Source organism: Moschus berezovskii, chromosome 11 (genome assembly GCF_049115385.1).
Source record: "Moschus berezovskii isolate FMDL1 chromosome 11, NW_MosBer_1.0, whole genome shotgun sequence".
NCBI lineage: Eukaryota > Metazoa > Chordata > Mammalia > Artiodactyla > Moschidae > Moschus > Moschus berezovskii.
The window spans coordinates 35,842,763-35,856,684 of record NC_142470.1 but is presented as its reverse complement, the minus strand read 5'-3'; the positions used below and the strand labels follow the sequence as shown (position 1 = coordinate 35,856,684).

The following is a 13,922-nucleotide window of genomic DNA, read 5'->3' as shown; positions in this document are numbered from 1 at the left end:
GTGAATCTGCTTCAGTTTCTCTGTCTATAAGATTGGGATAACTGTAGTACCTATCTCATTGGGCTGTTGTGAGAATTAATGAGTAATATAGACTATTAAAAACAGTACTTGATACATGGTAAATATACCAGACATGTTGGTTTATTGAATTTCTAATCTGTTATTTGAACAAATCTAATGAAGATTATTTTAATAACAATATATTTTATTTTTAGAATTTCCATTTGGTTCTTAGTTTTTTAATCTGCCCTTATTAAAAAAAATACTACCTTTTTCTCATGTTTTAAGTGCTTTTTGTCTTTAATCTTCTGAAATCTACTTGTATATAGTCTGTCTTCAGTACCATTACATGAAGTGTGGCTCTAATCCTATGTTTCCTGTCATATATTGTGTCTACTAATTCTCACTGGGATTTTCTTTTTTTTTCCTAATTAAAAGATTTGCTAGCTGCTGTAACCCCACATACACCCTAGCAAAGTAAATCTGAGTCCCTATAGTTAATTTGTCTTTCCTTTTTTTGGCTGTGCTGTGTCTGTGTGTGTTGCCATGTGCGGGCTTTCTCTCGTTGTGGCGAGTGGGGGCTACTCTTTGCTGTGATGCACGAGCTTCGCATTGCAGTGGCTTCTCGTTGTAGAGCATGGGTTCTAGGCATGTGGGCTTCAGTAGTTTTGGTGTACCGGCTTAGTTGTCCTGCGGCATGTGGAATATTCCTGGACCAGGGATTGAACCCGTCCCCTACATTGACAGGCAGCTTCTTATCCACTACACCACCAGATAAGTCCTATAATAAATTTTTAAAAGCTTACTAGCTAGAGATGGCTAAATTCTTCAGACCAATTGGAAGCACAGAAACTTACGGTGCCATCTTGTAATGCTAAGATGTATCCCAGGTTTTCTAGATCACATTTTATCTTATATCTCATTTATTTGCAGCTCAGCCCAATTTTCAGCTAGAATCATCTATTTTGTAGTTTTGGGTTATTCTCCTACTCTAGAAACCAGTGTTCATTTTGATGAATGTTCCATTATGGAATGAAACCATAACTCTGGGCCAATTAATAATTTCTGAGTCTTGAGTTTCTCCTCTGTTTAAAGAAAGGGATGATCAAAGGCATATGGAAGCTTGATTGTGCACCATTTGTCTGCTGCAGTGTACACATTGTATGTCAACTTTTATTGGCATTATTTTTCTTGTACCAATCTTTTCTCGGTAGCATTCAGTCCCAAATCAGATACAGCCTGATACTATAACTATTATAACAATATAATCATATTAATTCCTTGTCCATGCTATAGTGTGCCCCTAATCTGACGACATCTGACTCAAACATCCTCACTTTCTGGAAAACATCTTTCTTGTTGTCCTCTATACAAACCACACTCATTCATCTCTTTACTTAAACAGAATTTGCCAGTCTCTGTGACCCCATTATTTTCAGCCTCTAACCAAGGCATCTCTTCATCCTTCAGAACTCAGATTTCCATGTTCTTTATGAAGGTTTTTGACCAACTGTAATCCACATTCATCTTTTTTGATGCTGGGTTCAATTCCTTGGTGGGGAAGATCCCCTGGAGAAGGAAATGGCAACTCACTCCAGTATTCTTGCCTGGGACATTCCATGGACCGAGGAGCCTGGCAGGCTTCAGTCCACGAGGTTGCAAAGAGTCAGACATGACTGAAGGGACTCATGCTTTTCTTTCAACCTTTTTTGAATGAAAAAGCCTACATGGAAAGGATCATGGAGTGTCGCTTTCTTAGGATTTGGTGACTTTGCTCCTGGTGTGGCCATGGTTGTCTTCCTAACTAGACTGAACATTTTCCTGGGGAGAAGGGAATGTTCCAGTGTATATAATCTACCACCAGGTTCAAGTAAGTGCTCTCATGTATTTTTAAATTTTGGCTTTTTAGCATATGTTTGGTGGGAATGTGGGTGGGTTTGTGGTTGAGTCCCTCCAGAGGGGGTTTCCTTTTATTTCTCCAAAGTGTTCCTTGGTTCCCCGTGTGGGACCACATCTTTCATAAATTTTTCAGACTGGGAGCTCCTGGATTACTCGGGTAGTATAAATTTCAATCCCAATCCAAGTGAGGGTAGACTTATGAGTTTCATGGTTCTTTGAAGTAGGAACTACTGAAATGGAAACTTAGGGAATTTTTAAAAAGTTGAGTTCTTCAACCTCATGGGTTATCCTGGTTGTTATGCTGTGTTAAGCCAAGAACACAAACTGGGATGTGGTGGTTCTTTAGGGTGTGTGATTATTTAGTCATTGTTTTCTGTCCACAGGAAGAAGTGGGGGCAGGTATGCTGTTTCCTCTTGTTCAGAAGCAGAAATTGAAACTAGAAAACTGGGACTGGGAGGTCCTCTGGAGAGACTATTCATTTTTGCCAAACAGAAACAAGATGGTGAACCTCCATGAGTGGAAGGCAAGTAGTCTTCATCCACACATTACTCCCAAGTCCCCAAACCCATCTCTGAACCTAGGTCCCCAATAATCTAGACCCTAGCTCAACTCTTCATAGAAGAGAAAATGGCCCACTTTCATGTGTGCAGTGTTTTAGAGGAACAGAGAGCTTTCATACAGCTTCTGTTTTCTTTTTTAAGCAAGACTGGGAGACAGGCAAAATAAATACTCTTATTTCCATTTTTCCATCGTATAGATGAAATGTCTGAGAAATTGTGACTCAGTTTGGTAATGGGGTTTGATGAAAGCCACATATTCAGATGATATGTCATATTCTTTGTCATCTCAGACTTTGGAATCAGAAAGATAAGTAGATCCTGATTTAATGGACTTTTGCTTGTTTTTTATGGAGGTGAAGTTCCCAAGACATATCATTAGCCATTTTAAAGTGAGCAATTCAGTGACATTTAGTGCATTGACAATGTTGTGCAATCACTAGTTCTGTCTTTAGAGTTTTTCATTATCCCCTCCCTGGGTTTTTGTGCCGAATAAAAGAGCTTATCTGTGTAAGAATTCAGCTGAGGGCCTTGCCCTTGGTAGGGGCTGAATGAAGGGAGGCTGTGTTTACAGACTGTGTCTGCTGCTAAGTTGCTTCAGTCGTGTCCGACTCTGTGCAACCCCATAGACGGCAGCCCACCAGGCTCCCCGTCCCTGGGATTCTCCAGGCAAGAACACCGACTCTGACTAGCTCTCTCATAAACTTGATAGTGTAGAAAGAGGGATTCTTTCCTAAATGGACCACCTCGAGAAAGGTTGAGGATATATGAAGTGTTCATGTCCCAATCCTTTTGTAAAATGACATTTCAAAATTGCTCTCTTCTGGGAAAACCTTTCCCAAGGAACCCCTCTTCTCGAGAGCAGACACATTTGCCTACTGCTGCCCCAGGACTGAATCACACAGTCACAGAGCATCTTGTCTTTTGAAAAGAGTTCATCTGTGGGCCGGGCGGTGACATGCGCAACCTTGGAGGTACTTCAGTGCTCTACCTGGCCTTGAGTACAGAAATGCGCATAACAGATATGTGTCGGATTGCTCGCAGTGGTGGCCGGCAAGCCCCCAAATTCTAGCCATGGTGACTGGCATTTTCCCCACATTTGAAATAAGGTTTTGGTGATGGAAGACAGGCATGTAGGGTGACAGTCTGGGCTCGGCTGGCCATCCCTTAGGCAATTCTTGTTGAGATGAAAGTTTCTAGTTCCCACACCTGCAGCAGGCAACAGGTTAAAGGTGAGCGCTTCAAGCAGGCAAACTGCAAACTCTAGAACAGCTTTGGCCTTTATTTAAATGCACCAATTCCAGGAGGATAGGTCCCAGGCCCCAGGAAGTCATGACTATCCATTTGGCCTCCTGTGTCCCGGCTTTGGAGTGGCCTCTGTAGTGGGCAGATGGGGGCTGAGGTGGAGGGCTGGGGCATTCAGGATGAGAGCCTGTACAAAGCTGGCAAGCCTAGAAGCTCATGGTGTTCAGACTTAGGGGAGAGTTTTCCTTCTGGCGACCTCTTAGGGCTCTCCAGGTCATCACTGCACCGATACCAACCACCAGGCCGCCTCCCGCCGCCACTGGCACGGCCCAGGAGAGCACCGGGGGTTCTGCATCAGCCCGGTCTTGGAGCAGCTGACTGTTTCTCAGGGTGCGGAGATAGGGGTTCTCCTGTGGAGGAGGAGAGAGTTCTGGGTCAGGGGCCGGAAAACCACCCATCTGAGGCTTGTGTGGTCCCCATCCCAGTGATGGAGCAATGGCCTTGTTTCCACAGCCCATTTCTTGTTTGTAAAGCTTCTTCATCCACACTCAGCCCAAGCCCCTTGAATGAGGACGGGTATCCAAAGTGGACACCCTTTTGGTTTTGGTTTCTCACCAGCACCTCCTTTCCTGTCAACTCAGTTTTGAATGATCAGGAACAATAGGTGACCCATGGAAGGGAGCCCTGGGTGCTGGCAGAGCCCCTCCCTCTGTTTCCTCTAGGCCGCCAGTGGACAGCTCCTCCCCTCCTCCCATCCCAGGGGTGCCTGTGAATGGGGAAGTTGGTGTGGAAGGACAGCTGGTTCTGTAGTGGACTCAGCACCCCAAATGCAAAGGGCCTGCCTCCCTGGATCCTTTCTGTTCCCCCAGTGAAGGCTGATGGCATGCTGGCATGTGCTGGGAGCTCGGAGAGTGCCTGAGGGTTGAGATGTGATGTCGTTTGTGGTCCAGTTGGGAGATGAGAGGTGTTTAGAAATAATCACATCACCACGGGGCCTGGGTCAGGACTTGTGAGAGGTATGCAGAGAGAAGACACCAACACCGGGGTGCAACTGGGGTGGGCGTGCAGAGGAGATAGGGTGAACAGCAGCAGAGAAGTGGCAGCACCTGGGCCTTGTAGGATGTGAACATTTTCCACAGGCGGAGATGGGGGGTGAGCCTCCAGGGGGAGCAGATGGCAGAAGCAGAAGCACAGACGGGGGCCGTCGTGGGTCTTGTTAGGGAAGTGGCTCCATTTTCCAGGAGCGGAGTCGTGTGTCTAAGGTGATACAGGGAGGCAGACCTCCAGTCTGGACTCTCTTCGGTGGGACATGGGGACCAGGGAAAGGTTTCAAGCAGTCTTGACAAGACTGGAATTCCTTCCAGGTATGCCACTCTGTGTCTGGCAATGATTACAGGATGGACAGAGAAGGCAGACAAGAGCCAGGGAGGCAAGGTGGGGGGCTTCGTCAGTGGTCTGGGGCAGGGTGTCTGGGCCTGGACACTGGGAGTGCTGGAAAGCCAGAAAGACGATGAAGGCACCCAGCACAGACATAGTGTCTTATTTCTCTGCCTTGCAGCCTCCGGTACCAGGAGCATGCCGGGTGCGGGAGGGCTCTTTGGTGCATGTTTAAGGCAGAGGATGCCTCAGACCCTCTGGGATCATGGTGGGTAATGAGGGTCTGGCCAGTGTTTGCTCATCTGCCTCCCCTGAGCCTTTTCCTGCTTCGGTGAGCCTGTGCTTTCTCACTTGCCTCACTCCCAGCTGAGCGCCCTGGGGACCTGAGAAATGTCAGGGGCAGCCAGGGGAGGTGAGATTTGAGAAGGGTGGTCCTGAATGACCGTGTCCGACAGTAGAGCCTCCCAGGGGACTTTGGTGCCTCCAGGTGGCCAGGGCCCTCCTCCCCCAGCTCAGACACCTGTTGCATACCAGACAGGCGGGACCTTACTCACAGCGGAGGGGCACTTGAGCTTGGTTCGGCTGTAGGTGAAGTTGTTGGAGGTGGTCTTATGGCCTACAGGTTCCAGCTGAAGAGAGAAAAGGAAACCTTGATTTTCTCCAAAGCTGAGCCCCCACCACTGTTGGAGGGAGGAGTATCTCACACCAGGTTCCCCCTTTTGTTGAAACCAGCAAAGGAGCAAGGCCCACGGCCGACACTAGTCACCCTGAGGCCAGAGCTGGACCTGACTTCTGACTCAGAGATTGGCAAATCAGAGTCCATCAGAGCACAGGGACCCTGAGTCTATATCTGGGATTAACTGTGAAGGATACTGAGACCTAGGGGAGTCTGACCCATCCAGAGGCCTCAGCAAATGATGAGTCGGGGTGGGGGGGCTCAGGACCTCCATCTCCTGCATCCCTGGGGGTGGCTGTGAATGCAGATACTCTGCATTTTCAACTTTACAAAATGGTGATGAGCATATTTCCCAACTTCTTGAAGTGTCTGGGGATAATCAATTTCAAGAACACTTTGAAAATGCACTGGTTACCATGACATCATTACTATGCTTGACTTGTTGATCCTTAAGAAATTGGAGCTTTCTTGCTTGAGCTACTTTTGTGTGTTTTTTGTGTAGATGAAAAGGTTTACTTGAAACCTCCTGAGGAGCAATTATGGTTCATGTTTAGCTTAATGCATTTGATCCTGGGACCTTCTGAGAATGAGCTGGAGGCTGCTGTAACCTCCTCCCCAGCATCTTTAGCCAGTACCCTGCCCTGTGACACGTGGCCTGCACCAAGGAGATGGATTCCCTGGCACTCACCTATCCAGACTCCATCCTGAATGTCTGGCCTCCACCCATCCCGTGATCTGCTCCCTGCCTGTTCCTGACCTCATCAGCTCCTGACACACAGGTACTGCCCAGGAGGGAAGTGAAAGTCCTCTATGCCAGCTAATGACCACACCTGGCCCAGGACCTTGCTTTTTGTTGTCTTAAAGCCTTTTTGTACCTGTTTGTTAGTAACAATTAGAGGAGAATGGGGTGCTCTGGTCCTGGGAGAGATGCTGCTGTGAATGGACAGAGCACAGTGGGCTCATGGGCTGGGGTCCTGGCTCTGCTAATAATGCTGTGTGGGACCAGGCGGGCTCCGGAACTGCCCCAGGGTTAGGGGTGAGGCATTAAACTGTGACCGGACAACTCCACACCTGGTGTTGTGAGCATCAAATGAGAAGATGAAACGCATGTGAGCAGGAGGAGGCTTACATAGGTAACATAGCGTTATTTCTATTGTAACAGAACCACCTAGAGACAGAACAGATGCTACAGATCAGGTTGGCTGACTCCCTGAACTCGAGACTCATACATTTAACATCTTACCTGATTCCTCCAGGTGGACTTCTGGAAAGCAGCTCACACTGACCATGTCCAAAATAAAAACTTTTGATTTTCCCCTTCCAACTCTATTACTCTCCATGCACCTCAACTGTCCACCCAGATTCCTTGACCCCAAACTGAAGAGTCATCCTTTATTCCTCTTGTACCTCATCCACCAGCCAGTCCAAACCACATCCCAGATCCAACAACTTCCCTTCTCCACTGCCATCCCCTGGTCTCCGCCACCTTCACCTTCCACCTGGACTTTCAGCAGCTTCCTAATGGTCGAGTTCCTCTCTTGCTTCCCTCCTATTCATCTCTATGCAGCAGCCAGAGGGCAAAGCAGGTCACATGGCTCCCCTGCCGAAAGCCATCCAAGGACCCAGCCCTTGCTCTTGTCCACCTCTCTGACCTTGCTTCCTTCCCTCCAGCCGCACTGGCCTTTAGGCTCCTCACGCGCTTCAAGCTCATTCCTGACTCCTGGCCCACACAGGTCCAGTTTCCTCTTCCTGGAACACTCTGGCCTGAGATCTCAGTGTGCCTGGCAGCCTCTTGACATTCAGTTCTCAGTTCACATGTCACTCTCCAGTGAGGCCTCCCTCTCCCCACCGTTTCTCTCTGTCACAGCACCCTGCTTTAATTTTTTAAAAGCCCTGAATGTGGTCACAAATTACCTTGTTGATTATTTTCTTTTTATCTCTTTTCCCCACTAGACTGGAAGCTCCCCAAGAGCAGGGCATCTCTTTTCCCCAGCACCTGGGGCAGCCTCTATGGCATCGTGGTGCTCAGGAAATAGTGGCCTAGTGGATGGATGGACGAACTGGAGTCACACAGACCTGGAGCCTACAGAACAGGGAGTTGTATTTGCTAGAACCCACCTTTCCTAAGGACAGATGCTGTGGATACAACAATGTGGCAAATGACAGGACTGAGACAGGATGGGTACCAGGGGGCCGGGGGTGATGGTGGGGGCTCTAGCCTGCTCTGGGGACTTGGAGAAAGCTTCTTGTTGAAGCTGGCATCTGAGTGCCAGTGTTGAGGTGGGTCAGAGTTAGTCAGGGGAAGGAGATAGAAAAGGCAGCCAGACAGAAGGGGATGCGCAAGGGCAAACACACAGAGGCAGGAGACAGCATGGGTGGTGCAGGAAGCGTCACTCCTTGCTGGACTGCCAAGTGCAGATCACTTGGTAGGAGTGGCTGCTGGAGAGGTTAATTGGGGCCAAGACCCGGAAGGCCTGGCGTGCCGGGCTAAGGAGCCTGGCCTTTCTTCCCCAGGGAGGGGCCAGCCTTGGACATTTGAGAGCAGGGGTGTGACTTGGTCATATTTCATTTATGGAGAGCACGTGGTTGCCCTGTGGAGAGGAGATCTAAGGCAGTAGTTCACAAACCCTATGCAATGATCACCTGGGCAGCATCTAAAAGGTATTGAATCCAGGTGCTACCCCAGACAAAGTCAGAATTTCTGGGGATCAGGCCCAGGCACTGTTTTCTTTTTAATTGAAGCTAACATACATATAGAAACAAATACAAAAAATGAGTCACTGATAAATTATGACAAAATGAACATACCCGCATAGTCAGCATCCAGGTAAGAAACAGAATGCTATCAATACTCAAAAGCTCCCTCCTGCTCTCTTCTAGCTCTGTCCACGTCCCAATAAGACCATGTCTATATTTGCTTGTTTTTGAAACGTATATATATAGTTGTATGTTGTTAAAGTTTTGGTCTCATTGCTGTGAGTTATTCTATTGCATGAATGTGCTGTTTGTTTACCCATTCTGCTACTGGTAGACATTTGGGGGGTTTCCTGTTTGAGGGTCATGAATAGTGCTGCTATGAAAATTCTTGTCCATCTTTTGGTGAAATGTGTGTATACCTTTCTGTTGGGGATATACCTAGGAGTAGAATTGTTGGGTCATAGGGAATATGTGTGTTCAGCTTTAGTAGATATACAAAGTGGTTGTTGGTATTCATTATTTTTAAGAGCCCCCAAATAACTGTAATACACAGCCAGAGCTGTTTTAATGGCTTTAAGCCTTGGAGATAGGGACACCAATTAGGAGGCTAGCATTATCTCCTGATTCGTGTTAGGGGAGATGCCCAGGGAGATGTCAATGTTAGAAGACAGTAAGATTTCCACAGAAGAGGGATCCGGCAGCAGTGGAGGAATAAGTTATCAGAAAAGAGGCGGCAAGACTGTTTGTAAGAAGACAAAAGAAAAAGGAAGAGAAAAACATGCCTGAGTGCATTTGGAGTTTCTGACTTTGTGAAAGTCTCTGAAAAAGGAGGCAAAAACTGTTCCTAGAGGAGGGGCACGAGATGGAACAGTTTCAAGAGTGTCTGTTGCCACAGTGGGGCACCCGATATATCAGCCAAAGCCTGCAGACACTATGTCATAGGACTCTGAGACATTAATTCACCGGTTACACATGTGCTTATCAGGCTGGTGTTGTAGCCAGGATGCTTGGTGATTAGACCTGAGTTCTAATCCTTGTTCTGCCACTTGCTGGCTGTTTGACCCCTCGCAAATTGTTCCATGTCTCTGTATTTTAGTTACAGATCATCCTGGCTCGATGACCTACCTCCAAGATCCTCTCCAGTCCTGTTGGTTTGCCACTTATTTTATGTCACTTTAGGGGTGAAATTCCAGGAAGAAGATGACCTGAGAAGTTGGCACGATGCTGTAGGTTTATATCTGAGATGTTTTTGGAGGAAAACACTGGACTATGTAATTATTCCCACAAATCATATAGCACAGGATATATACAGCACAACATACTCATAGATAGTTTTAGGTTTGTTTTGCTTTGTGTTTGCTGCTGTTTTTTAAATTTGGGGTATGGCTGGGGAGCTATGAATAGTCTTGTAGTAGTAATAATATGGCTCCATGCAGCATTTACCTTTTGTTTTCAGATCGAAATCCCTTCCACTTGCTTTTATGAGACCTACTGAGCTGCTTTGGAAGAGAAAGGCCAGAACTACATTAAATTGTGCAGAATGAGACAGGTGGGTCCTGTAATGCTCAAGTCATCAATATGGCCATCGGTTCCAGGAGACTCAGAGGGTCCTGGCACTAAGCAGGCTCCAAATACCCCCAGGTAGGAAAACCATACCCTGATGGGGACACTGGGAGGGAAAGGCTAAGGGCTTAGCATTCCTGCCCCTCCTTGGAATCCATGGATTCCCCCAGGGTTGCAGGGGGAGAAAGGAAACCATGCAGAGATATCCAGCCTTTACTATGGCAGGGGCGGGAGGTGGTTAAAAGCATGAAGTTGAATGACTCAGTCACTGAAAGACAACTGGACTTCAAAGCAAAAAATCATCAAGAGAAACATAACTGCTCCAAGGAATTATATTGTTTTAACTTTGATTTTAAAAAACCACTGTGGAAGTAGGGTTGGAAGCAAACTCAAAGCAATTCCCGGTCCTGGATGGACAGAGATGACGGAAGTTCCAGGAGTGGGCAGACTGTGATGTCAACAGGAGGAAAACACCAGGAAAACACAAGCAGAGGGAGGTTGAGCCTGCAATTAAGTAGGCCAAGGAGAAAACCTGCTTATATGCTGTTCTGAGAGGAGGAGGAGGAGGAGGTGGTGTAGCTAAGGAGAAAGTCAATATTGTGAGTCAGCCAAGGAAGATAGTGGCCATGCTGGTGGAGCTGACAGGTGTGGGAATATTTGCACAGCGCTGCCTGGCAGAGTCACAGTGGGGCTGAAGCTGCAGTCAAAGGAGCAGGCGTGTGGATGGTTTAGTCACCATGGGAGAAAGGAGAGAACATGCAGGTTGGGGTGGGGATTGCTGAGCCTAGATCAAAAGAAGCCAGTGGATTGGAAAGGCATTTTATTTGCTCTGCACAAAAGGATACAGCGCTCAGGGTTACTTGTCAAGCTCTGTGCAAACATAGCTGACCATCCAGTCATGAGTGGCCAGCTGTAAAGGGTAGAGCAAGGCACAGGGCTGTGGCCCCTGGGCTGTACTCTGATTTTGCAAGATCTCCTTTTCTCCCCACCAGAAAGGACTAGACTAGGTGGCAGCCTGGGAAAACTGGCTGAGTGGCTCTTTTAAACGTTTAAAGAAATAATAGTAGGGAGTGTGGGGATTATTGTGCTGGGTGCGGTACACACATTATCTCTAAGATCTGTGTCACTTTTGTTGTTTTTGTAGATATTGATACGGATGGCCAGTGTGTACACAGTTGCTCAGTCATGTCTGACTCTTTGTGATCTCATGGACTGTAGCCTGCCAAGCTCCTCTGTTCATGGAATTTTCTGAGCAAGAATACTAGACTGGGTTGCCATTTCCTACTTCAGGGGATCTTCCTGACCCAGGGATTGAACCCGTGTCTTCTGCATTGGCAGGTGGATTTTTTACCACCCACGCCACCTGGGAAGCCCACAAATGGCCAGAGTGGACTCAATGGCCCAAGATCACACAGTAAAGGGTTGATGCTGATATTTTCATCTAGTCTGATGACAAAGTTATACCCCGACAGCACCAGGAAATTACAGAAAGAATAGAATCTGTCAGGACAAATATGTGAGCTGCCATATTGAACTCTGGGGAGAAAGGAGCCATATCAACCAATAGGCTTTTCTTTGTAGGAAAGAGCGTCCTTGGGTGTACCCTTGACCAGAGCCCACTCGACCCCTTAGGTACTGACCATGTTATTCCAGAGAGCGATGGCCATCTCTGCGTGCCCACGTTCTGAGAAGTGGAAACAGTCCTCGGAGAAGAAGGTGAGGTCAGCGCCCCCTCTCTGTGACCAAAGGAAGGGGATTTTCTTCCTGAGATAACAGCACTGCTACCTGCCCAACCCCTCTGCCCCAGGCAGTGGCACCCTCGGCATTCCACTTTCCATCCTTTCATTTCTGCTGCCAGTTGGCTCAGATATTGATGGAGAAACTAGTTTTGGAATTTTTATTTTTAAAAAATTTTGTTTTTTAAAGCAACCAAATTGTTTGTTGTGGCTAAGTTGTGTCTGACTTCTGGGACCCCATGGGTTATAGCCCACTAGGCCCCTCTGTGCATGGGATTTCCCAGGCAAGAATACTGGAGTGGGTTGCCATTTCCTCCTTCAGGGGCTCTTTCAGACCCAGGGATTGAACCCAGGTCTCCCGGATTCTTTACCTCTGAGCCACCAGGGAAGCCCATAGCCACCTACAGTCCATCCTTTTTCCTTCGGCATCCCTGCCCTAATAGTTGAATATTTTGGGGAAGCTTTCATTTTATTCCAACCTGGCAAATATCAGAGCCATACCTGGGGAGCTTGGTCACTGTTAATTTTCACATTTTCTTTCCAACTACATCTAAGTTCAAGTAATACTCAAAAGAGGGGAAGGAGCAAAAGCAGAAACAGCAGCTCCTTGGGAGCACTCCTGGAGAGAGATGGTCCGAAAAAGCCCATGTGGAGAAGGAAATACATTCCCCCCAAGATAACGGCTGCAATACACGTGCCTCCCAGCTGCTCACCTTGTTCAGGGGGACAAGAGTATTTTGGAAGAAAGGCTGTACGACCACGGCGAAGTCCTCACGCTGCAGGTACTGGTAGGAGAGTGTCGACAGGGCACTCTAGGGATGGGGAGAGAGGCTGCTCAGTCCCACAGCAAGGCTGGACAGACGGGCTGTCCCTGAGGCCTCGAGTGGGTCATGTCAGGGCCAGGAGACCCAGAGGAACTGCTCTACTGCACAAGCATCCACCTGGGCTGCACCAGGCATGGACACCACCCTGCTCTCACTGCATGAAGAAGTGGATTAGAACATGGGACTCCAGTCCAAATGGGGAACTTTTCAACACCAGCTCCTCAAAATGCCTTAGACCTTAGGATGAGTATCCACAGTCTTGGCACTGTTTAAGTACCCAAAGGAAGACTGTAAAAGGGAGAGACTAGCTGTGCTCACCCTCAAGGTGCTGGTCATCCATCTGTGAGATGTAAAAGTCAAACTCATGTATGGCTTTAGGGTCAGTGAAGTGCTGACTGAAGTTGCCAGCAGGGAGCTTAGTCAAGGGAAGCTTCTCAGAGAGGTAAGAAGACAAAGCTCTGAGCGTGAGATGGACGCACTGCAGAAAGACCCAGGCGGGCAGGTCCAGGGAGGGGACAGCAAGAGCAGAGACAGACATGAGAAAGTAAGGAGGGAGGGAGCCCAAGGGCAGTGAACACAGCCCATCTCTCCTCGGGGTAGGGTGGAGGGTGAAGGGGTGATGCCTCCTCTGAGAGTTGAGAGAAGGGGTTTCTTCCAGCTTCCCTTCTGAGTTCTCACTCCCCTCCCCTGATGTTGCTTTACCTGGACACATTTCAGGGGCTATGATCTGCCTTTAGGAAGTGGCCTTGCTTTCAGCAGAACCCTGCCAAACACTCAATTTCCCAATCCTTGCTTCGGGAGTAAAGAGGAGGGTGGGGAGGAAAAAGGGGCACAGAGTCACCTGGAAGTCCCAGTTCACCGTCTTCAATTCTTGCATCTCTGGCAAGTTCTCCTGGGAGCCTTGGAGGCAGGTGCAGTTGCTCCTGTGTGGTAAGGAGTCCTGAGGCTCAGGGCCCCTGGGAGGCTGCTCCCACTCCCTTCCATACACACAGGTGCCCCCACAACACAGACTTGCTGCCTCTTGGGCCCGGGTCAGAGAAGCATGACTCAGGGACATGAGATCCAGAAGGTGCTTATTAGGAGAGAAGGCAGAAGGGCTGGCAACAGTGCCTGGGGCTCCTGTGGACAGGCTGTCCATTTCCTTGGCCACCTGACTATTTCCTTCCCTAGCCTGTGGCTCCTGGAGTTTCTCCAGGAGGGGCTGAGGTTTTGGGAAGACTCCCAAAGTGGCCCAGCCTTTCTTTCTCATGTTCCTGAGGCCTCCCTTCTCTACCTTCAGCTGCTGAGGACTCTCCTTCAGGAAGATGCTCTTGGGTGGCACTGGATGCTCCACACAGGGACCAGGTT

The 13,922-nt window shown here is 48.2% G+C and overlaps 1 protein-coding gene across 1 annotated transcript in view; it reads right to left on the bottom strand.

The window, feature by feature from the left end:
- Positions 1–3,719: 3,719 nt before the first annotated feature.
- PLB1 (phospholipase B1) overlaps positions 3,720–13,922 on the bottom strand; it is a 129,334-nt gene continuing 119,131 nt past the window's right edge. Inside the window, exons 56-60 of the mRNA XM_055400362.2 lie at positions 13,417–13,498; positions 12,465–12,563; positions 11,656–11,751; positions 5,634–5,708; positions 3,720–4,112 (exon numbers count right to left, since the gene is read on the bottom strand). Coding sequence (XP_055256337.2) covers positions 3,909–4,112; positions 5,634–5,708; positions 11,656–11,751; positions 12,465–12,563; positions 13,417–13,498 — 556 coding nt within the window. The 3' untranslated portion in view covers positions 3,720–3,908. The remainder of the gene's footprint in view (positions 4,113–5,633; positions 5,709–11,655; positions 11,752–12,464; positions 12,564–13,416; positions 13,499–13,922) is intronic.